Source organism: Humulus lupulus, chromosome 3, assembly GCF_963169125.1.
Source record: "Humulus lupulus chromosome 3, drHumLupu1.1, whole genome shotgun sequence".
NCBI classification, from domain to species: Eukaryota; Viridiplantae; Streptophyta; class Magnoliopsida; order Rosales; family Cannabaceae; genus Humulus; species Humulus lupulus.
Window position 1 is genome coordinate 48,837,032 of NC_084795.1, and position 22,381 is coordinate 48,859,412.

General features: G+C 35.6%; 3 protein-coding genes across 7 annotated transcripts; 2 read left to right on the top strand and 1 right to left on the bottom strand.

The window, feature by feature from the left end:
• Positions 1–2,873: 2,873 nt before the first annotated feature.
• Positions 2,874–8,301, top strand: LOC133822655 (sulfhydryl oxidase 2). 3 transcript variants are annotated; one of them, XM_062255060.1, is made up of 13 exons: positions 3,166–3,366; positions 3,614–3,906; positions 4,222–4,246; positions 4,329–4,421; positions 4,946–5,127; positions 5,753–5,822; positions 5,916–5,984; positions 6,067–6,140; positions 6,218–6,368; positions 6,604–6,644; positions 7,067–7,213; positions 7,290–7,772; positions 7,935–8,301. In XM_062255060.1, exons 4-12 carry the CDS (start codon positions 4,386–4,388, stop codon positions 7,759–7,761), a joined length of 1,242 nt encoding a protein of 413 aa, XP_062111044.1. In that variant the 5' UTR covers positions 3,166–3,366; positions 3,614–3,906; positions 4,222–4,246; positions 4,329–4,385; the 3' UTR covers positions 7,762–7,772; positions 7,935–8,301. The 3 variants fall into 3 exon arrangements, with proteins under 3 accessions (XP_062111042.1, XP_062111043.1, XP_062111044.1); XM_062255058.1 differs by lacking the exon at positions 3,614–3,906 and having other exon boundaries at positions 2,874–3,366; XM_062255059.1 differs by lacking the exon at positions 3,614–3,906 and having other exon boundaries at positions 2,876–3,366; positions 7,290–7,724.
• Positions 8,302–8,874: 573 nt separating this feature from the next.
• Positions 8,875–12,538, bottom strand: LOC133822656 (uncharacterized). 3 transcript variants are annotated; one of them, XM_062255061.1, is made up of 8 exons: positions 12,249–12,538; positions 11,388–11,702; positions 10,353–10,424; positions 10,199–10,266; positions 9,930–10,083; positions 9,754–9,834; positions 9,533–9,628; positions 8,875–9,382 (listed from the first exon to the last, which is right to left on the bottom strand). In XM_062255061.1, exons 2-8 carry the CDS (start codon positions 11,634–11,636, stop codon positions 9,290–9,292), a joined length of 813 nt encoding a protein of 270 aa, XP_062111045.1. In that variant the 5' UTR covers positions 11,637–11,702; positions 12,249–12,538; the 3' UTR covers positions 8,875–9,289. The 3 variants fall into 3 exon arrangements, with proteins under 3 accessions (XP_062111045.1, XP_062111048.1, XP_062111047.1); XM_062255064.1 differs by lacking the exon at positions 12,249–12,538 and adding an exon at positions 12,125–12,242; XM_062255063.1 differs by lacking the exon at positions 12,249–12,538 and adding an exon at positions 11,808–12,099.
• Positions 12,539–17,552: 5,014 nt separating this feature from the next.
• On the top strand, positions 17,553–22,364 carry LOC133824095 (uncharacterized). Its single transcript, XM_062256962.1, has 2 exons — positions 17,553–18,596; positions 21,507–22,364. Exons 1-2 carry the CDS (start codon positions 17,553–17,555, stop codon positions 22,362–22,364), a joined length of 1,902 nt encoding a protein of 633 aa, XP_062112946.1.
• The last annotated feature ends 17 nt before the right edge of the window (positions 22,365–22,381 follow it).

The window sequence follows — 22,381 nt, forward strand, 5'->3', positions numbered from 1 at the left end:
CAATGGTTGCAAGGTGGATCTTCCACTGACCTTCTTGCTCCAATTGGTTGCGATCTTGACATGTGGCTTCCTGCTGGTTGGACTGCCCTATGTCCTCGGGTTGTCTCTCGTTCGCCCCCGTATCCGGGTCGAGTTCGACGGTTGCCGTCTTGGCTGCCACTTCAAGATGGCCTTTGTGATGTCTGCTCCCCTGCCCGGTTCCTATCAGGAGCAATCTAGGGCGCTTCTCAGATCGGTGATGGGTGCTTTATGGGAGACGGTGGATGTCTTATAGGCGATGGTGGAGGCCTTCCATTGTTGGGCCTAGAAGGTCCAAAATTGGCCCGAACTGGTTTCAGGTTATTTTCAGATTGATTTAGGGTTATTGCTCCAAGCTGCTGGGCGAGCTCGGTTATTCCTTGTTCTTGCCGTTACCTCCATCGTTGGATTACCAGCGGTATTAGCTTGAGTATTCCTCCCAGGACGATTGTCGCCATTGTTTGCCTTGGGCCTTGGCTGGGTCTGCTGGGCCCCTTGTTCGGCCCTTCTGGCGGCTGTGCTCCCGCGGAGACGCCTCTGGACCTCTAGGGTGGTGCATGGACCTCGGCGCCCTGCCTAGCCAATTATTCGTTGCGCCGTGTGGCCTCTGCCAATTGTTGAAGCAGTTGGCGATTCTTCAATTCCACAATGGGAATGTACCTCTCAGGATTATAATAGAGGTCCTCGTTGGGCCTGGGAGCAGGCGCCCCTTGGAGTCAAATGATGCACTCCCCTCGTCTGGGCCGTGGTTTGTCATTGGTTGTTTCCTAGGCCTCCAGGGGTAATTCTCAATTTGAGGAGTTTGCTCCTCATGTATTTGGGGCAATGGTCGCCCACTATCTCCCGAGTTGTTTGTGACGGCCATTTACGCAATGCAGGAGTTATTTGATTAAACAATACAAAGATTTGCTTAATGCACTCAATGAAAACACCAAACTGTTGACGCCATTTTTCGTCAACTTAAATTTGAAGAGCACTAAACAATACTTCAGAAAAGAAGAAAAGAACAGTAGAACTTTTACGTGATTCAGCAGTTAAAATCCGTCTAGTCCACGAGTCAATATTATTGAATCGTGATACTCTTTCCAAAGCTTTCTCAGAGTAATTCGGCGGCAGAGTATTCTCAGTACCAATTTTTGCGTGAATACAAATGAAAACTACCAGGCTATTTATAAGCCTGGTTAGGAGAATATTTTCCCCTGATTCAAGGAAGTTACGACCAACTATTCAAATCTGAAATAAATGTAAATAAATAATATCTCATGGTAATTAAGATTTAATATCAAATAACAACAAATTCCTAAGGAATAAGGATCTCCTAACAGCTGTCATGTGCTTAACGCGTTGCTGACCTCGAACGCAAGGTTAACACGCCTTCGAGATCGACTAATTCTTCGAGCTCGTTATTCCAATCAACCTCCTCCCTAGCTAGTGGTTTCATCGAGCTCAATCATCGGAGACCAATATATTCGAGCTTACAACTAAGGCTCGAATAACACTCATATGCATCAGAAAATATTCTTTCTTTCAACCCTGAACCTTAAGCTCGAGCATTTTAAACTTGTGCTCGATCGCCAATAAGAACAGGTCAGGAATCATGCATATTTATACAAGTGTTCAGTCATTGCTTGTTATTTTTGAGCTTGCGCTTGAGGAGCCTACATTTCGAGACTCATTTATTCATCCTCGAAATTTGGGTGTAACATATTTGATTTTTTATTTTTGTTTATTTAAATTATTTCAAAATTTTATTTATATGATTTTTTTTATTAAGTTATAAAATATTTTTAAAATAAAAATATATAAATAAATTAATAAAAATAAGTGTAATATGTTTATATTTGTAATATGAGGTAAACAGATTGGAGCAGAGATAATAATCTGATAAAGTATTGAATGATCGCTATTATAAACACTATGTAAAAGCAACGTGCAATGCACATTTACTTAGTTTTAAAGTATTAAACATTGTATATAATCTTTATAAAATCGGGTTCACTATCTTCTTAAAAATATATATATTTTTATAATCGAATGAATTATAATTTTATATTATATATAAATATTTATATTAATAATCTTTACATATATGACATCTAAACATAACGTTGACATAGATATATATTTACATGATTACATGACATATATATAAAATAAAATAGTATTTAAAAAGAAATTGATAATAGAAATAAAATAATAATATAAAAAGTTATAGGGTAGACAGTAGTATATATGCATCAACTATTTTTAGATTCTAATATATCTCGCAATGCCTTTGGTGAATTTAATGAAAAAAAAAAAGCTCCAATCACTTGATAAAAATAAACTATCACACAAATTTATATTATAAAAAAATAATATGCATGTCTTTATTATTTTTAAATAAATATGATTTAATTATTTAAATTATCATAAAATATCTTATGTTAATTAATTAATTTATTTATTTTTATTTAAGTTTATGTTTGTTCTAGTTTTTAAATTTGGCAGTGACAACAAATGATTATATATTATATGTTTAAATTTAATTAAATTTTATTTAAGTTATAAAATATATGATTCTATTATTTTTAAATAATTATTATTGTAAAATATCTTAAAAATACCTTATTTTAATTTATTTAATTATTTATTTATTTAAGTTTAAATCATGTTTACAACGGTTAAATATAAAAATATTCTATTAAATATAAAAATATTCAGTTAAAATTAACGAAAAAAAATTAAAAATTCCTTAAAACAAAAAATTTCCGTTATACTCACAAAAAAACTCGATAGAAGAAGTTTTTTTATGCGTCTATACAAGAAACTTTAGGGTGAGAACAAATAAATAAATATTTAGGAACATACCTACTTTGGTTAGATTAGATGAATAAACCGGGGAGAGTTTAGAATTGTACAGGACTCGACTCGAAGAATAAGAGCTTCCCTTTTCAAATCGTACAAAATAGTTGAAAAAACGTTATTGGAAGAACCCTTTCGAATAACCCATTTCCCCCTTCTAAGTTCCAACCTCTGCAACAACCTTACCAGTTGCAGACAAAATCGCCCAACACCCATTTCGTTCGATCTTATTAAGGAAAAAAACCATTTTCTTAAAAAAAAAACTTCTGATTCTGATCTGGGTTCCATGTCTTCTAAGCTTTGGAATACGGTTTTGAGTCTCTTTTTGCTGAGCTTCTTTGGATGGTCATCAGCTTCTTCGGGATCGCGTTCGATCCTCAGAGAAATCGGTGCCGAAAACGGTGATCCTCGTGACTATGGCGTCGATTTGAATCTTACCAACTTTGATTCTGTCCTTAAGGATACCCCGGCTACCTATGCCGTCGTTGAATTTTTCGCTCACTGGTGAGCTATTCTTTTTTCTATATTGAATGTTTTCCTCTTCAATTGTCCATTGTTTATGCAAAACTTTGTACGTGTTTTTACTTATGTGGGTATGTGTTTCAACGAATAACAATATGATTTACCTTGCATAATGGATCTATATTGAGGAACTCAATAATTTATATATTTAAAGTTATTTATGACCATGAGCTAGCTAACCCTGTTTAAAGAGGTCCCTTTTAATGAGTTCTAATTTGGATTTGTTTAGGCTTGTACGCAAGGCCTTAATTGCAGATTGTCTCTTTTAAAGGTTCCATCTTTCATGCCCTATGCGAATGAAATTTTGATTCAATTACTGGTTCAAATGGTAGACTGGTGTTGAATTCAATGAGATTGATTCATGTTGGCACTTTTGTTTTTTGTGTAAATGTAAGTTCAGCGTTATGATTTTGTGCACAAGATGGTTAATTTGAAGATCAAAGTATATTGGACTGGAAAGTAACTTGAATTGGTGAACGGTTTCAAGAGTTGATTGATACACTTTCAGTAGTTGCCTAGTTGGTATGTGATCTGTTGTGCGTAGAAAGCATTTTCTTGAATTTGCAATCAGAAATTCTGGAAATACAATAGGCCCAACATCATTCTCTTAATTATTGTTATTATGATTAATTTTATTTCAGTGTTGTTTTAAATTGAATTTGTTTGAAGTTCTATGAAAGAAAGCACTTTTCCTGCATGACCTTTTTTATGGATAAACCAACATGTTACTCTCTCTCACTGTTATGCACTTATATGTCATCATTTCAAACAAGTTTGCAATTATAAAGGTGTGCGTTATGTGAAGTTTAATCTTCTGTTTTCTTACTGGCTTGGCAGGTGTCCTGCTTGCAGAAATTATAAGGTATACATCCATAAATCTTTTTAAATATTGTTGATGCATCACTGTCTTGATCATTGGTTGCTGACTAAAATTAAATTTGCAGCCCCATTATGAAAAAGTAGCAAGGCTTTTTAATGGGCCAGATGCGGTTCATCCAGGGATGGTATTGATGACTAGGGTAGACTGTGCATCTAAGGTATTTATAATGTTTTCTTTTTTCCCTTATACTGTTAAACATATCACTTGACATGCATTTTTCTAAAACTCCCAGAACATTTGTCCATTATTTCCATGTGTGAATAGCTACCTGATTATAATGTCTAGTTGAGGCAAAACTCTTAAAATGTTTTCTCAACAGTTTTTGAGAACTAGCAAAACTCAAATTAATTAAGACAACCTTTCTTAACACAAGTTTTTAGTGGCATGGTCCTTTGCTTCGTTTGGTTCAATTTCATGTCTTTGTTTTCTCATTACAATAAAATTCAAGTAATTGATAGGTATAGTTATTTTGGAAAAAGGCTACTTTGCAATGTATCCTTTATAATATTATATTTTTCTTTGGTCACCGATTTTGTATTTATCTATTGTTGCCCCCCATCCTTCTGGAGTTTTTCTGTTTCGTTTCTTGATTGTTAATGTCTGTTATGTATATTTTGTATTCTATCTATTAAACGTATGTATTAATAATTAGAACATTCGTTTGCTTATTTGGCAGCACAGATAAATACTAAACTCTGTGATAGATTCTCTGTGAGTCATTATCCTATGCTCTTCTGGGGACCTCCTTCTAAATTTGTTGGTGGTAGTTGGGAACCTAAGAAGGAGAAAAGTGAAATACTTGTAATTGATGATGGGCGTACAGCTGATCGGTTACTTAATTGGATCAATAAGCAATTGGGCAGGTATGAGGTATCTATGTTTTTCACTTTTTTAAATTAAGTTTTTTGAAAATCCCCCCTTGCTTTCATTATTGCTCTATTGTGTACTCTTTTATATAAAGTTTTTAGAAAATCCCCCCTTGCTTTCATTATTGCTCTAATGCGTATTCAGAATTGGTGACTGGCCTTTGTCTTATTTTGTTATTTTTCTTCTTTAAGATGTGATGGGAGAGAAGTCTTGGTTCTCTTGAAATGTTATGCTTACTCGTGTCACTGAGAAAGAAATATTAAAATCAATTATTGGATGGATGTATAGGCACAAGTATTTCTTTCTCCCATTAAATGGATTATTTGCATTTTTTTTCTCCTTGTTTTTCTACATTCATCTTTGATGATTATTTTAGACTTTTAGTCGGGTATCTTAGACATAAATTGTCAATGTGTAAACTAAATACGGTTTGGAAAACAAATGTGATATGTGCACAGAGTGTGCAACTGTGCATATTCATCAAAATAGCCGAATCAAAGTTTAGTCCTACAGGTATTTCAAAAAAAAAAAAAAGTTTAGTACTACCGGGAATAGAATGTACCTCCAACATCCAGCTTCAAGTGTGATCATGCTGATTTTTAATGCTCTTTAAATTTACAGCTCATTCAGCTTGGATGATGAGAAATTTGAAAATGACCATCTTCCATCAAATGTCTCAGACCCTGGACAGGTACATCAGAGAGCACAAGTTTGATTTTCCACCTTTTTAGAAATCTTTTATCAATTCAAGATAATGAATTTTTCAATACATGATTTGTCAAAGATTGCACGAGCTGTCTATGATGTTGAAGAGGCTACAACCACTGCCTTAGAAATCATCTTAGAACACAAGGTAGAAACTGTTTCCTGCCTCTCTTTGGCAATTGGTTATATTCTGTGCTGATTTAACCTGTCCTCTTACTGTATGTCTACAGATGATCAAATCAAATACTCGAGCTTCACTCATTAAATTTCTTCAAATTTTAGTAGCTCATCACCCTTCTAAGAGGTAAAGACCATTTCTCCTTATTCGTCACTTAGGCTATAATGCTACTTTGTATGGTACTCTAAGACTATATGTATCAGGTGCCGAAAGGGAAGTGCTGAGATTCTTGTGAACTTTGATGATTTGTTCCCATCAGATCTGCTGTTGGCCGACAAACAGGAAGAAAATGATGGAAAGAGTCCATTGAGTAGTTTCCAGATTTGTGGAAAAGATGTTCCTCGTGGATATTGGGTTGGTACCTGAAAATCTGCACTTTACTGTTTACTCTTTTTGCTTCATCTTATCATGTGATGTACAATTGTACAGGCAGGTTTATCTAACCGCATTTTATAGCTGGCTAATGCATTTCGATTTAATCTCCAAAAAGTTTAATTTCTTTTAGTATATATCTTTCTATTAATTTGCACATAATAACATCATATGCAACTTTCATAATTTGTTGATTTTCTTTTGGTGCTCTTTACAGATGTTTTGCCGTGGCAGCAAGAATGAAACCAGGGGTTTTAGGTAATGGTCTACTTATTTTAGTAATCCATCAATATGTTTATATATATATATACACGCTGGCAAAAATAAAAGAGTTATTGTGGCTATATTTTATTTATTAAATTTTTTGTCTCTCTAAACACAGCTGTTTATCTCATGTTATCCTTTGCATCTTTGTACTTTCTAGTCGACTCTTCGGTTTTTTTTTTCATTGGCCTACCCCATCTTGTCAATTTAGCTCCTCTCTTTGCTAAATCACCTGAAAAATGAGGCAAATAAGCTGTCCCCTCCCTCCCTCTCTCGATGTACATGCAGGCACATACATCTATTTCTGTCATTTCTTTGTCATCATTGGTCTTGACTTTATTGGATAGAACATAATTTTCTTCAATAAGCAAATATAACAAGATTTTAATTTTTTATTTTCCCCACTTCTCTTACAGTTGTGGATTGTGGGTTCTTATACATTCTTTGTCGGTAAGAGTTGAGGATGAGGAGAGCCAGTTTGCGTTTACTGCTATACGTGATTTTGTGCATAACTTTTTCATATGCGAGGAATGCCGCCAACATTTTCATAAGATGTGCTCAAGGTAAATTTAACTGGAAACAATAAATAGTCAAATTATTTTAGTGTACTCATTTAACCGTTGATTTATCTATTTGCAGTGTTTCTGGTCCTTTTACAAAAACCCGTGACTTGGTACTTTGGCTATGGAATGCTCACAATAAGGTCAATACAAGACTAATCAAAGAAGAGGCATCTCTAGAAACTGCTGATCCTAAATTCCCTAAGATGATATGGCCTCCAAAACAGCTTTGCCCTTCTTGTTATCGCTCTCATACCCAGAGGAATAATGAAATTGACTGGGATCAGGACGAAGTATTCAAATTTTTAACTAACTATTATGGAAAGACCCTTGTTTCTCTTTACAAAGATAAAGACGCTCTTGGGAATGATGGGGCTGATGGGGCTATTGAAGAATTAGTGGCTTCTACAAATGCGCTTGTGGTGCCTGTGGGTGCTGCATTGGCAATTGCTGTCGCTAGCTGTGCATTCGGAGCACTTGCTTGCTACTGGCGCTCACAGCAGAAGAGTCGGAAGTATTTTCATCAACTACACTCTTTAAAGAACATATGATAGTTAGGAGGGTAATGAGCTCTTTCATATAGGATTGGTGAAGTGAACTCAGAAATAGGGGAAAATAAATGTAAAGAAAGTAGAGAGAGGGGTAGGGAGAGAGAAAGATAGAGAGAGAAGATATTGTTAGAAGTTACTCATATTTCTGACTTATCCTTTTTCATACCTTTCAGGCCAAGAAGAAACTGGAACTAGGAATTTTTTAAAGGTTTACAAGCCAAGAAGAAATGGGAGCCAAGACTGTTGTAAAGGGAAAATTTATGCATTGAAGGGAGGCTGAGTAAGAATCCACACACAGCCTTGTAGCAGATGCTTGTCTTGGGGTCAAATCAAGCTTTTACTATTTAAAGATCCTATGTGGATTGTACAGATTTAATCATATTAAATTTTGGGAGAGAAGCCACCATTAGATCTGCGGCCTTTTGTTATATTTTCCTCTTATGTTTCTCTCTTCATTTTTTCACCATGTTTAGTTGTTAATTTTACAGATTTAGTCAAAAGAAATGAGAAACCATTAATAGTGCAATTATATTACTCCAATCACCTTTGTTCTTGGTGTTGTTTTTAAGAAGCTTTTAAAGTGTACTTTCAATGGTCATTGCTCGGTCAGCAATTCATTGCCCCCCATCTAACAGAAGTTATTGTTCAATAGTTGACTAGGATAATGTTTTAGATTTGGGGCCACTTTTGACTAAGTAATTAATGTGACAAATGTCTTGAATCTAGTGGTTAGGTCGTTCTAGTATCTTGGTTTTGATACCAAAAACCATTTGAATCTTCACTTTTTGAAATATACAAATCTTGGCCGCCATTTAAGCATTTTTTTAGTACAAACAAAATGAATTATATGATGGCAATACGAATAATAAATCCTATTGAAATGAATTGATTTTGAACTTCTCAGGTTTTATGACACTCGATCGGATTTGCTTGCTGTGAAAGTTATAATATGACATTTAGAGATGCTCATTGGAAAAGTATTTTACTAAAACTCCTTTGTCCATATTTCAATCTGTCCCATTTTCATGTTAAAAAGAAAACCACATTTTTGAAAGAGAGAATATGGTAAAAAGAAAAAAAATTACAAATTAATATGAAGAAGCACACGCCATGTAAAACTAAGAATTTAATTGTTCTAGGGAACTGTATTAAGTATGAACATAAGAACTTGGCAATAATTACAAGTCGAGTTATTTACATCAGAAGAGAGCTAATTATACATATCCATCACTGATGGCTTGCTCTTGCTCTGAGTTTCCTGGTATTATCTTTGTATGTACTAAAGTACTGTGATTCTTTTTCAACTGTACAAATGTGACTTGAGTCAAATTAAAAATTGCACCATCTTTTACATATCTGAAACACATCTAAAACAGTTGTTTCCAGAAGTAGAGCCTATTCTTCCATAAACCATACTGTTTGATTCAAAGAGCATTTGCTTTAAGCAACTCTTTTGCCCTTTTTGAATGTTTTCCTTTAGTATCAACCAAACACCCTATTCTTTGCTGTCTTGGGTTCAGTTCTCAAGTCAGTTCACTTGAATGATATGGGGCAGACGCTGCATTTCTAAATCTTCATTTTCTCCATCAGACAATGTATCAGGTGATGAAATGGGAAGGACCTAAATTGTTCATCCACCAAAACAAAATGACTCATCTATCAATGTAGGTCTCACATTAACTTATCATAAAGATTTATCCATGTTGTTCTAACAATAATAGCATTGAAACTTGAATCATATTCAATAGTTTCTATGAATGAACTATTTTACCTGTTGGCTACGACGTCGGCGCTGATGGATGGCACTCACAGCCCTCACCATGACATAAATTGGCAGCACAATCCCAATAGTTCTTAGAAATAGCAACTGCCCAAGTTGAGAAACAAAAGGGTTAAAAGAATTTACTAGTCATTGCTGCAATTTAGAGTTCTAGTTGTTTTGGCTTTTAACTTTGAAAGAAAGGAAACAAGAGAAGTTGAAATCACTATTACCATAATTAATGGGAAAGAGTAGTCATTTTTCCCATTGATTATTAAAGGAAGAGTATGCCTTAGAATCAGAAGTATCATGAACTGCAAAACAAAACGACAACACCCCTTTTGTCAAAACGACCAGATTATTCTGTCATCTATCCACTAAGCACAGTACACTAACAAATTTAACTTACAATGACAGCCATTGTACGACAGCATGTGAGGCTTCTTGTACTGGAAGCAGAATAATCATCAAACTCAGGGTCAAGGAAATTTCGTTCAGAGGAAGAAACCATTGCTATAATCCGAGGACTGTTTATGTCCCTTCTTGTAATCTCCCAGTTTCCCCTGTGAATCCACATTGGTGAAGTTGAATAACAAAACGACAACCACGTTCAAAATTTATTTGGAGGAAAATATCAAACGACAACTAACATAAATAATAATATTCCATATTGTTCACCTGAAATGCATTGGAATACGACCAAATTGAAACAACGGTGGAGGAACTGTGTAACCAGGCTTGAATTGCTGAAACCAAATAATTCAATATTTTTTATTAATTTAAAACAAAAAGAAGACAGAGATTTGAGTTCAGCTCTACAAAAACAGCTCACCTGATGACATATCTCGCAGATTGTGTCACCCTTTTCGTTGCACCATCTCTGTACACAACTCCTATGAGCGTACTGCAAAATTCAAGGAACATATATACGTCTCAGGCATTATTACAAACACATGCAGTTCTTTACATACATAGTTAAATATGAAATGGACAATTCAATTGAGCTTTCAGCTGGGAAAATTGAGAAGTTAATATATTACAGCATAGATTACAATGCGCCAAGTTGAAGAGGAGTTATAAACAAAAAAAGGCTTGGATACAAAGTAGCATTAAGATTTACTTTCATTTTAATCTATGTTATTTTATTTTACAAAGCTCCAAATGGGTAGTATTGATCCACAAAACCCAGTAAAAAAGTTTCAATTTGTGGTCCATTGTCTTGGTTTAATGTCCATATCTATTATCTATCTAGGGAAGACTACAATAGAGTCTACTAGTAGATTCAAAGAATGCATTATCTATAGAATGAAAAATAGGGAATTGGTTGGACCAACGAACAGTGAGAAGAGTAATAAATAAGCTGTCGGAGGCTAAACTAAAAGTAGTTGAATAATTGCTATGTCAGAGTGATTTTAATAGGTCAATGGAAATATGATATGCTTTTTTACCAAGTTTTTAACTCATTCGGAGTATCATGACATTGTAGCAAATATAAAATTTCATAATAGCACAATTAACTCGTATGCTCTTTGTGAATTAATTATTTAGTACTACAGCAGAAAAAGCTCTCAAACCCCATTACCAGAGCTGATATTAATATTTGCAGCCAAGTTTGACAGACTCTAGTCAACATAGAGGGTACTTTTCTTTTTCTTTTTTCCATTCTAATTCATTGTTTGATTTTGTTGACTGGGTCTTTATCAAGAAAAAGATGGCACAACAAAGAAGTTAGAAACTGACTTATGCAAATGTTAAATCATCAAGAATATACGATAATCACATTTTGAAAGAACCCAGATGCAGAAATGATAAATTATCCAAACATTTTAGACACAAACATATAAATAAATATAAAAGCTTAACAAACCTTCAAGCTACCAGAACAAGAGCAGGGTGTCTCCATGTTTGAATCTCTATCTTCATCATGGCATATCTTGCACTCAACTAATTTTCTTGGAGATGATATGTCTCCAAAATCCACTTTCTTGGAGGAATCATCAGCTGCGGCGGCCGCAGACTTGGCTGCTTGGATTGATCGGTTTCTGCTCTCAATTGCAGCTTCTAATGTTGATTCAGTAAGTAATCGATCCACCAACAATACAAAGTGATCTCCCATATCTTCACACCAATACAAACTCAAAAACTTTATAATGAACCCTTTCTCTAATTCAGCTTTCAAAACCTGTTGAGAAAAGAAAAAAAAGAGCCAAAATAGTACAGCTGATTATTCATTTTATAAGATGGAACTGTTTGATGTGGAATAAAACAAGAAGAGAAAGCTAGTTACCTAATGATAATTTAAGTGCATGAATAACTTTTATAAGTACTAATGATGATGAATGCATGTCAACCAATAAAAATAAATAAAGGGTACTAATGGAAAGGATGAAAGTATTAAGAGAGATTTTTTTTTGGAGAGGAAAGTAAAAGTTTTCTCCTTTATGAAACAACAGAAAGGTTTTGAATGAAAGTGTTTATTATTGAACAGAAAAATACCAAAGATCAAAATTTTAAAGAAAACCCAATAAAGGAAATATCTGAAACGTGACAAATTGATTTTGGCATAAGAAAAAAAAGGATCGAGAACCAGCAAAAGAAAAGTACCCAGAAAAAAGGAACAACAGGGACAATGGAAAACAGACCCAGATAAGAAAAAGGTCCTTCGAAAGAGGGAAAAGCTATATGTAGCCTCACAAAAAAAATTATAAGAAAAGAAGAGGAGACTTACAGGAAGGGGTTAGTATATTCTTGAAGCCAAGAAAAGTCTTGTACTTAAGGAAATTCCTCTGTTTTGGAGAAAAGCAAAGAGATTGAGTGTTCTCTTGTTTATGGGGACTCAATTCACAAGCTATTAATAATATTGTATTAGCTGACAAGCTATGATTAACATAACAAATATCACATAAACAAAGAGATTAAATTAGTAATAAAAGTCTGTGCTTTGAATATATATATATATATATCTAATATTGCTGCGAGTGCAAGATGTTCATATATTTATATGAATTGTACGGAAAGAGTAAGAGAATACGAAAAGGGCGCAATCGCTTTGGTTCCTTTTACTTAACCGTCTTTACCGTTTTAGATTTCCCGTCTAAGCAAGTTTACAACTACCACGAAAAATGTCAATTCCTAGTCTTTCGTTTTTCTCTTTTTAATAATTAAAATAAAAAAAAGCCGTCCATTTTTAATGTTTGTGATCTTGTCTTGTAATGAGTTTTTTTTTTTTAAATAATGTCCTCTAAATTATATATTCATAATTGCATGCCAAACGAGGGTCAATCTCGTATTTTTCTGCTCTGTCAAATTTGACTACCCTATTTCAAGGGAGAGATTTTGGCTCAAAACGACACCGAAATGAGCAATATAAAATATAACACCCTTTTGACCATATATTAATTATCTTAAACAATATAATGCCAGTCATAAATATATAAGAATCTTAATTAAATCCGACAAGATTAATAATTATTTAGTGCAAAGTCACTTCCATCCATGTCATGTCATGTTGGGTTTCAATTTATGGTTAAATTTGAGGCCAATAAAATAAACCCTTAACAATAGGAATATGTATCCTAAGGTATAGATACTGTATAAGTTGGTGAGTTTGACTTCATGAACACCAAAATTATTTGGGCCTTTTGTCTCTGATGACCCAAAATTTTCTGAAGAAACATTTGTGTCATGTTCACCAAGTGTTTGGTTCACCCACATATTAGAAAATGGTATCCTTGAAGAGCTTGAGGTAGCTCTCTATAGCAGTTGACCTTATTGGTTCACAAAATTTTATTTATTAATAAATCAAGTTATTACTTAAAATAGCTTCCTATAATATATTCTCATTAGAAAAGAAATCATAAAATATGAAATAAAATAAACAATCGAACAAATCCAATATTGGTATGGTTGGGCGACTCTACCAAAATGTAATCTCAACCATGACATTTACGAATCAAAATATTTACATTTATATATTATATACTCGTGAACACACGCACGCACAATGTCTTTAGTCATCCCATAAGCTCTCTCACTGTAGCTACCTAGCTCCAAGTCTAATAAACCAATATACATGTCGGTCTCTACTACATGTATATAAATATTTATATAAAGAAGTGGGTGTCCATGCCATTTTAAAGGTTAGCAAATACCATAAAGATGGGCATTCTGAATTTCACTATATTATATTATTATTGCAATAAAAGAATATAATATTATATATATGTATATGTGCATGCATGATTTAGAAAGTACGTAAGCACTTTGTTATCTGTAATGTCCAAAAAAAGAAACGATATATATATATATATATATATATAGATTTGATCATTTTAATTAGAAGAAGGTAAGCAGGTGTGGTTGAACAACCAAGCATTAATAAGAATATCATGATCATGCAAGTGAGACATGCCACAAATGAGTCAAAAGGTGTTAGTTAAATGATTACATTAGTATAATTAAGATTGAATAATTCGACTTTATTTAATCAAATTTTATGCCCTTTACCTTCTTAAACAACGTACTACGTACGGTTTTAATTTATTTATTTTTGTTCCTAAAAAGGCTTCTTCCATTAATTCTATATATATATATGACAAATTTTATATAGGACTTCACTTTAAGTTCTATCGGTGAAACTCTTAGTGTTTCTTGACCCGAGAACAGTTTTCAGTGTGATTTTTTATGACCGTGTATATTGTAGCTATTTAGAGCATCCTGCAAATTTTCAGAAAATTCTGAATAATTTACAGTACCGAAAACTAGGTTCAAACATGTTGATTTTCACGCGCATAAAAAAATTAGTCACACGTGTAACAACATGTTTGAACTTAGTTTTCAGTACTGTAAACTATTCAGAATTTTCTGAAAATTTGCAGGATGCTCTAAATAGCTACAATCTACACGGTCATAAAAAAAATCACGCCGAAAACTGATCACGAGTCAAGAATACTGAGAGCCCCACCAATAGGGCTTAAAGTGAAACCCTATAGGAGAATTCACTTATTTATATATATATATACATGATAATATGATATAATTTTCAGAATCAATGAATATTCTAGCTAGACTATAGAACCAAGCCAATTCATATATAAATAATAAAACAACTTAACTACGTATCTTATATTTGTATTGTACGTAGATACTCAGAGACAAAATAAATACAACAACATGTACTATGTACGGAGAAGCTTAAATCTACCGATGACACTTCTACCGACGACTTACCTTATTAAGTCGTCGGTAAAGCACATTAGGTCAGATTTATTCGTATCAGACCCATTTTCTCGATCGGCCTCACTTTCCTCCCTATCTTCTCTCTCTCTCATCCGAAAACTCCATCTCTCACTGATCGACCCTTCCTCATCCGAAACACCCACTCGGCCCTCCCTCTGCTCCGCCCCCTGCCGGAATCAAATAATGCTGTTATTTTTTTTTCAGTTTCTTTTTCCATCTCTCTCCCTCACCTATTCGCTCTCTCACACACTCTCATAGACCGGCCCTCTACTCCGCCTGCACTACTCCTCCGCCATTGCTAGCTCCGCCGCTGTCGTTGCTCCGCGGACGTCCTTCACCCATCTGCTGTTATGAGGTTATATATATTTGGTTTTTTTTTTCAGTTTATGTATTCATTTTAGTTTAAATTTTTTATTATATTGTTTAATCTGATTTATGAAATTATTTTTTTTGGAAAAAATTTATGCAATCGTGTAATTTTTTTTTTCTAAAATAATGTGATTATTATTAGTTTTATGATGATTTAATATATTACTAAAAAGCAACATTATTTATGTGGAACAAGAAAAAAAATCAGATTATAATATGTGAAAATATAATTTACATTATATGTTTTAATTAGTTGTTATTTGTTTTTGTTTTTTAGAATTAATTTATAAGTAATTAGTTAGATGTAAAAAATTAGTTCATTAAAAAAATTCTGATTTTGTGTGAAATTGTTTATAAAATGTAGATTATACTGTTAGAAAATGTATTTTATATTGTTAGATTAAATTAGTTAATTTTTGGGAATAAATATTTAAGTAGTTTTCTTTTTAAGTTAGATTGTATTTTTATTAAGGATGATGATAATAGAGATATTGTATTTTCTAATTTTATAGTTTGTAAATGTGTATTATCTAATGTTAGTGGCGTGAGGTTTCTCTCTAGCTTCTCCATGGCGAGACGCAAGAAGGTACACCAGAAGCCTGTTACTATCGACAAGGTGAATGAAGCACCAGGGATTGAAGGATCAGGTGAAGTAAAGTTAGCTATTGATGATGAAGAGCCTTCGACTGAGATGGAGGAAATTTTCAAAGATACTATGGTTGAAATTCCTGAGATTGGAGGATCGATAACTAGGGATTTGAATGCGGGTAGGGTTGGGCTGAACGATTCTAGTCTGAAATGGAGTGAACAAGAAGAGAATAGCAGTGATTTTCAAAATCAGGCCAAAGATAAGTGGTCTACATTTAGAGCAATGTTACCGAACCAAGGAGGTGCACGGTTGCAATTTGAAGAGCCATTACTTCAAGATGGCCATCAGATTGCTCAGGTGGAAGTGGAGGAAATTACAGTTGAGGCATCTTTCTGGAACTCAACCGTGATTTGTATGGTGTTAGGAGCCAATCCCCCATTTGCAATTTTTGAAGGTTTCATAAAGAGAATGTGGGGTAAGCTTGGTATTGAGAGGATTGCGAGATTAAATGCAGGGTATACACTTGTTAAATTCAGAGATGAAGTTACTAGAGACTTGGTGTTAGAAGCTGGGGTTTTGCATTTTGATAGAAAGCCAGTCATTGTGAGACTGTGGACCACTGACTTAGCTCACATGAGGTTAGTCAAATCTGTTCCTGTTTGGGTGAGATTACCTGGTTTGGGTTTACAATATTGGGGAACTAAATGTTTGAGTGCATTGGTGAGTACTCTTGGGAAACCAATTCTTGTGGACAAGGTTACAAAGGATCGTTCTATGATGCAATTTTCTAGGGTGTTAGTGGAGATTGACATAGCAGATGAGATTCCTAAGTCTATCCAATTTTTGAATGAAAGATGTCAATTAATGGAACAATTTGTGGAGTTTGAATGGCTGCCAACACAGTGTAAGCATTGCAGGGTTTATGGCCATACTGAGGCTTTGTGTAATAGGAAAAAGGGGGAGATTTGGAGACCAAAAGAAAAGAAATCTGAAGGAGAAAATCAGGTCAATTCTTCCGAGCTGCATAATGTCACAAGTAATTCAGAGTTAGCTTCTGAGTCTTTATCCAAGGCTAAACAGAAAGAAGACTCTATGGAGTGTTCTGATGTTCAGTTGAAAGCAGGTGCTTCTGATGTTGATAATGGTCAAGTGTCCAAAAAACCTCAGGTAGATGGGGGCAAGGAGATAGCTGACAAAAATGAAACTCATGAGGTGGATTGGATCACGCCTAAGAAACTGGGTGGGATGAAGATATTAGCTACCAAGGCTCCGAATAAGTTGAGGAATACTTATAGTGTTCTACAGGATAAGAGGTTGGAGGTTACTAAATTGGCTGTCATTGCAGAAAAGAAGTCAAATGGGGGAGTTCAACATTCTTAGCTGGAATGTTCGAGGACTGAATAAGAGGGAAAAACAGAGATCCCTTAGTGCTTTCTGTAGGCTTAATAAAATTGGGTTAGGTGCTTTTCTTGAGACCAAATTAAGGGGAGCTAAATTGGAGGAGATGATGGTTAGATATTTTGATGGTTGGAACTTTTATAAAGGGACTGCTATTGAGGATAGAATCTTGTTGGTCTGGAAGTGTAATATTTTGTCAGTGGAAGTTTTGCAAAATAGTGACCAATATATTCATACTTATATTAAGGAGTTACAGTCGAATAGAGAGTTCTATGTGACATTTGTTTATGGTAGAAACACGACTCTGGAAAGGATTCAGTTGTGGCATGACTTATCTTGTCTAACCTTTCCAGTTACACCATGGTTAATGGCAGGGGATTTTAACTCAGTATTTGAGTTTGATGATAGGCTTGGGGTCGTCCTGTTTCTGCAGCTGAAATGGCAGATGCTCAAAGGTGGAAATCTTTAGGATTGGCTGATGAGCTTCGGTCTATTGGTTCTCATTATACTTGGACCAATAACCAAGCTGATGGGGCTAGAATTTTCTCTAAATTGGACCTTATTTTTAAGAATGAAGAGTGGATGGATCTCTTTCCTGATTCGATAGCTGTTATAAATTGGGACATATTTTCATATCACTGTTTCTGTATTGTTAAGGCAATGACCGAGGTGAACACTGGTTTTAAGCCTTTTCGATTCTTCAACATGTGGATTGAACATGAAGGGTTCAAAACTGTTGTTATGCAAAGTTGGAACAAATCCGTATCAACTCATGGGTTAGACAGAATTATAATGAAACTGAAGAGGCTAACTCATGTTCTTAGAAAGTTTAATAAGTGGGAGATTGGTGATGTTGAACACAAGTATCAGGTTGCCAAAGAGAATTACAATCATGCTCAATACCAGTTTCAGCAAGATCCTCATTCAGCTGAGTTTCAAACTGAGGAACAGAAATCTTTTGTAAATTTAGTTCAGCAAACCAAGTTCTATGACAGTTATCTTAGGCAAAGAAGCAAAGTCAACTGGCTCAGATTTGGAGATGATAATACAACATACTTTCATGCTTGTTTGAAACAGAGAAAGGAGTCAAATCGAATAACCTCTTTTGTTACTGATGCTGGTCAGATTATTGAGAAGTATGAGGATGTAGTGGCTCATTTTTTACATCATTTTCGGAGTATTTTGGGTAGTCAAAGTAAGGCTTCGGGTCCTATTCAAAAGGAGTGTTTTATGCATGGTAACATCTTATCTTTAGAGCAACAGCTGGTATTAATAAAGTCGTTTTCTAAGAAGGATGTTAAAAATGCTATGTTTAGTATTAGTTCAATTAAGAGACTGGGTCCTGATGGTTATGGTTCAGGCTTTTTCAAAGCAATGTGGAATGATCTTGGTGATGATATTTCAGATGCAATTCTAGGGTTCTTTCAGCAGGGTTCGCTGCCTAAAGGCCTCAATAATGCTATGCTGTCATTGATTCCAGAAGTAGAGAATCCGACTAAGGCTGTGGATTATAGGCCCATAGCTTGCTACAATACATTGTATAAATGTATTTCAAAGATGCTATGTGGTAGATTGAATTTGATCCTTCCTTTGTTAATCCACCAAAATCAAGGAGCTTTTGTGTAACGCCCCAAACTCCAGGGACCGTTACGGTGTGCCTTGTAAACAGTGCTAAACTCGCTAACCGAGTCATTTGGCCAAAATCGTGAACTAAGTATGATTAGCGGTTTAGGGATTAAGAACTTTGGTTAAGATGTAACGTTTTACTAGAACGTTTAATTTATACATTGGGATCCCGAAAATAAAGTTTCAGAGTCTATTACAGAAAACATTTACAACATGCCGTTCTAAGCGGCAAAACAGGGTTCAACCCTAGTTCCACTTTAAACCTCGGCCGTGGTGGACGAGCAGCTGCATATGTACACGTCATCACCTAAGCTCTCCAACTCAAGGATGGTCCAGCTTCCTCTTGCCTTTACCTGCACCACGTAGCACCCGTGAGCCAAAGCCCAGCAAGAAAACACAATAGAGCATGATATAATATCAACAACGATCATAATAACCATTCAGGATTATCAGTCCAAGCCAATAGGTGACAATAGCCAAAAGTCACAATAATGAGCATCGCTCCCTCTAGCCATGTGACGATAGGGTCACCAGGGCTTAACCGATAAGTGATTCTTTCTTAAGTTTGATTAGGACAGGTGCAAGGTGATTAGTCACCAACATAACCTTCCTCACGACTCTAGAGTCGAAACTATGGACAACGTCCCTTAGCCATGTGACAAACGGTCACCGGGGTCATATACCTTGGCTGAAATCATCTGGTCTTAGACCAGGCAAGCGCTTATAGTTCTCATTGACCTTTCGGTCGGTCCAGCATTAATACCCCATATGAGTCATTCAATGCCGACCTCGATTAGATCTAATCTTTATTTGGCCCGGCGTTCACAACGCACTGCCATCTCTGACCCTTGGGTCGGTAAAACACGACCAGTGCTCAGCCCGTGGTGAACTTAACTAATAAGTCACAGCTTCACAGACGGATCTGACACTATTGTCGATTCTGACTAATAAGTCAACGCCATACACAGGTAAGCCATGCCACCAAACATATATCACATGTCCAATATCCATAAACAAGGTATTCAGCATGCTTACTTAACAGATATTAGTACAATTAGGACTACGCATTAACACAGAGGCTCAAACTCTGAACGATATCACACCCAGTATACAAAGCATGTCCTAATCACATGTTTCTTATGCATCATATGCAATATATTCAACAATCCAACATGCACCATTAATAGCCATGCATGTCACGTTTAATAGTCAACCAACATGCATCAAGAATAGCCATGCATGTCATACATAATAGTCAACCGACATGCATCAATAATAACCACGCATGTCATACTCATTAATCAACCAACATGCATCATAATAGCCATGCATGCCACATATACACAGGGTGCAGTTCTCTTACCTCAAAGTCGAGCTAGAACGATTTAAAGAACGACCCTTGAGAACGATCAACTTTTAGTCCTTTAGCGGTCACCTAGTCATAACCAAATATAAGGTATTATCAATAAAAATGATCAACATAAGTTCCAAACCAATATCTAGCCTCCGGGACATCAATCCCCACTTAACTGGGTACTAGGTTCAACCCCGAGGCCTATGGCTTGAATCCCCAAGCTAAAAACATGCTTTTGGTCAAAATGGCCTTAAGGGCCGCGACCCTCCCCTGCTGTGCTGCGGCGCGCCCTCAAACAGAGAGGGCTCTCCCTCTGTCAGACGCCAAGGGCCGCGGCGCTCCCCTGCTACGCCGCGGCGCTCAGCCCAGACCAGCAACCGACCATACACGAACCAGTTTTTCCCCTGTGTTCTTTCCTCTCAAACCAGTCCCTCAAACCATCCCTAAACCTCCTCCAAACATATAATTAAACCCCCAAATAACACCCTTAGCTCACTCTCATCAAAACCCAATCATACCATCAACCAAAACCCCTTTAAATCCATACTTCCATCAAGAATCAAAGGCTGAGAATTTGAAGATCAAAACAGAGCATAACCTGAAACAAGTGACTAAAACTCACCTTGAAACCAGTTTGAACCTTCCTTAATAGCTAACCCAGGTCCACAACTTCAGCCCTTTGAATTCCTAGCTCAAAACCTCAAGATGGCCTCAAGAACACCAAGGGAGATAATGGAGGAAATTGTGTACGGAAAGGGAGAAGAAATGGCTCTGTTTTATTCTGTTCTTCTACAGCCCTCCTAAGTTATATATATCCAAAACCCCAAATGACCAAAATACCCTTAAGCCATCAAAAGCTTCTCAAACTATTCTAAGGGTAAAATTGGTACTTTCCACCTATCCCGTTAATCATAATTAACGCTATCCAATTCCCGCTAATCTCAATATCCTCAAATTCCAATAATTCATATCCCATTACCCTAAAATCCCCAGTAACGCTCTAATCATTAAATTCACCCCGAGACTCACCCCGAGCCTCAAACTTAAACCCGTTATGACTAGACCGAACACTTACATCTCATGATCGTCTCATGTCGATTAGCTCGAACCAATCCACCTTATATTGTGGCTATACTAATTAATCACAGTCATGCACCCAAAATATACAATTATGCCCACAGTGGCCAAATTACCAAAATACCCTCACAGTTAACATATGAGCCCATATGCATGCATTCACCATCATATAATAATATAACTCACATAAACATGCATATAATCATTAAATACTATAATAAATCAATTATGGCCCTCCCGGCCTCCTAATCAAGGTCCTAAACCTTATTAGGAAATTTGGGGCATTACATTTTGTTAGGGATAGACTGTTAGCTCATAATATCCTTATTTTTCAGGACATTCTTAAAGGTTACAAGAGGAGGCATATCTCTCCTAGATGTGTGATGAAAGTTGATCTAAGTAAGGCTTATGATTCAATTGATTGGCAATGTTTGGAGGATATCCTTGCAGCGTTCTGTTTCCTGGGACAATTTATTAATTGGGTTATGGTTTGTTTAAAGGACTCTTCTTATTCAATCTTGATGAATGGTAGAGTGCAATGTAGTTTTATTGGAAGGAAGGGGCTTAGACAAGGGGACCCGATGTCTCCTTTGCTGTTTGTTCTTGTTATGGAGTATTTTACTAGACTTCTCATTCAAGCTACTCAGAATAAGGAGTTCAGATTTCACCCTAGATGTAAGAAGCTGAAATTGGTGAGCCTTTGTTTTGCTGATGACTTGGTGCTATTTTGTAAGGGAGATGATGCTTCAGTTCAGGTTATTCAAGACTGTTTCAAATCATTTAGTCGTGCTTCTGGTTTAACAGCCAATTTAGATAAGTCTCGAGTTTATTTTGGGGGTTTGACTGAGAAAGAGACCAAGGAAATTCTGAAGGGTCTTCACTATACTGAAGGTACTTTCCCTTTAAAATACCTTGGAGTTCCTCTTAGGCCTACAAAGTGGAAAGCAAGGGACTGTGCTACTATAATAAAGAAGATTCACTTGAAATTGCATCATTGGTCTAGTAGGCATTTATCTTTTGCTGGGAAAGCTCAACTTATCCACTCTGTTTTATTGGGGATTAGAGCTTTTTGGATGAGTATTTTCCTTCTCCCAAAGAGTGTTCTTACTGAGATTGATCATATTTGCAGAAAGTTTCTTTGGGGGACCAGCAGTAGAAATGAAAATAGGAGTAAGATTCACCTCACGGCTTAGGATCAAGTTTGCCTTCC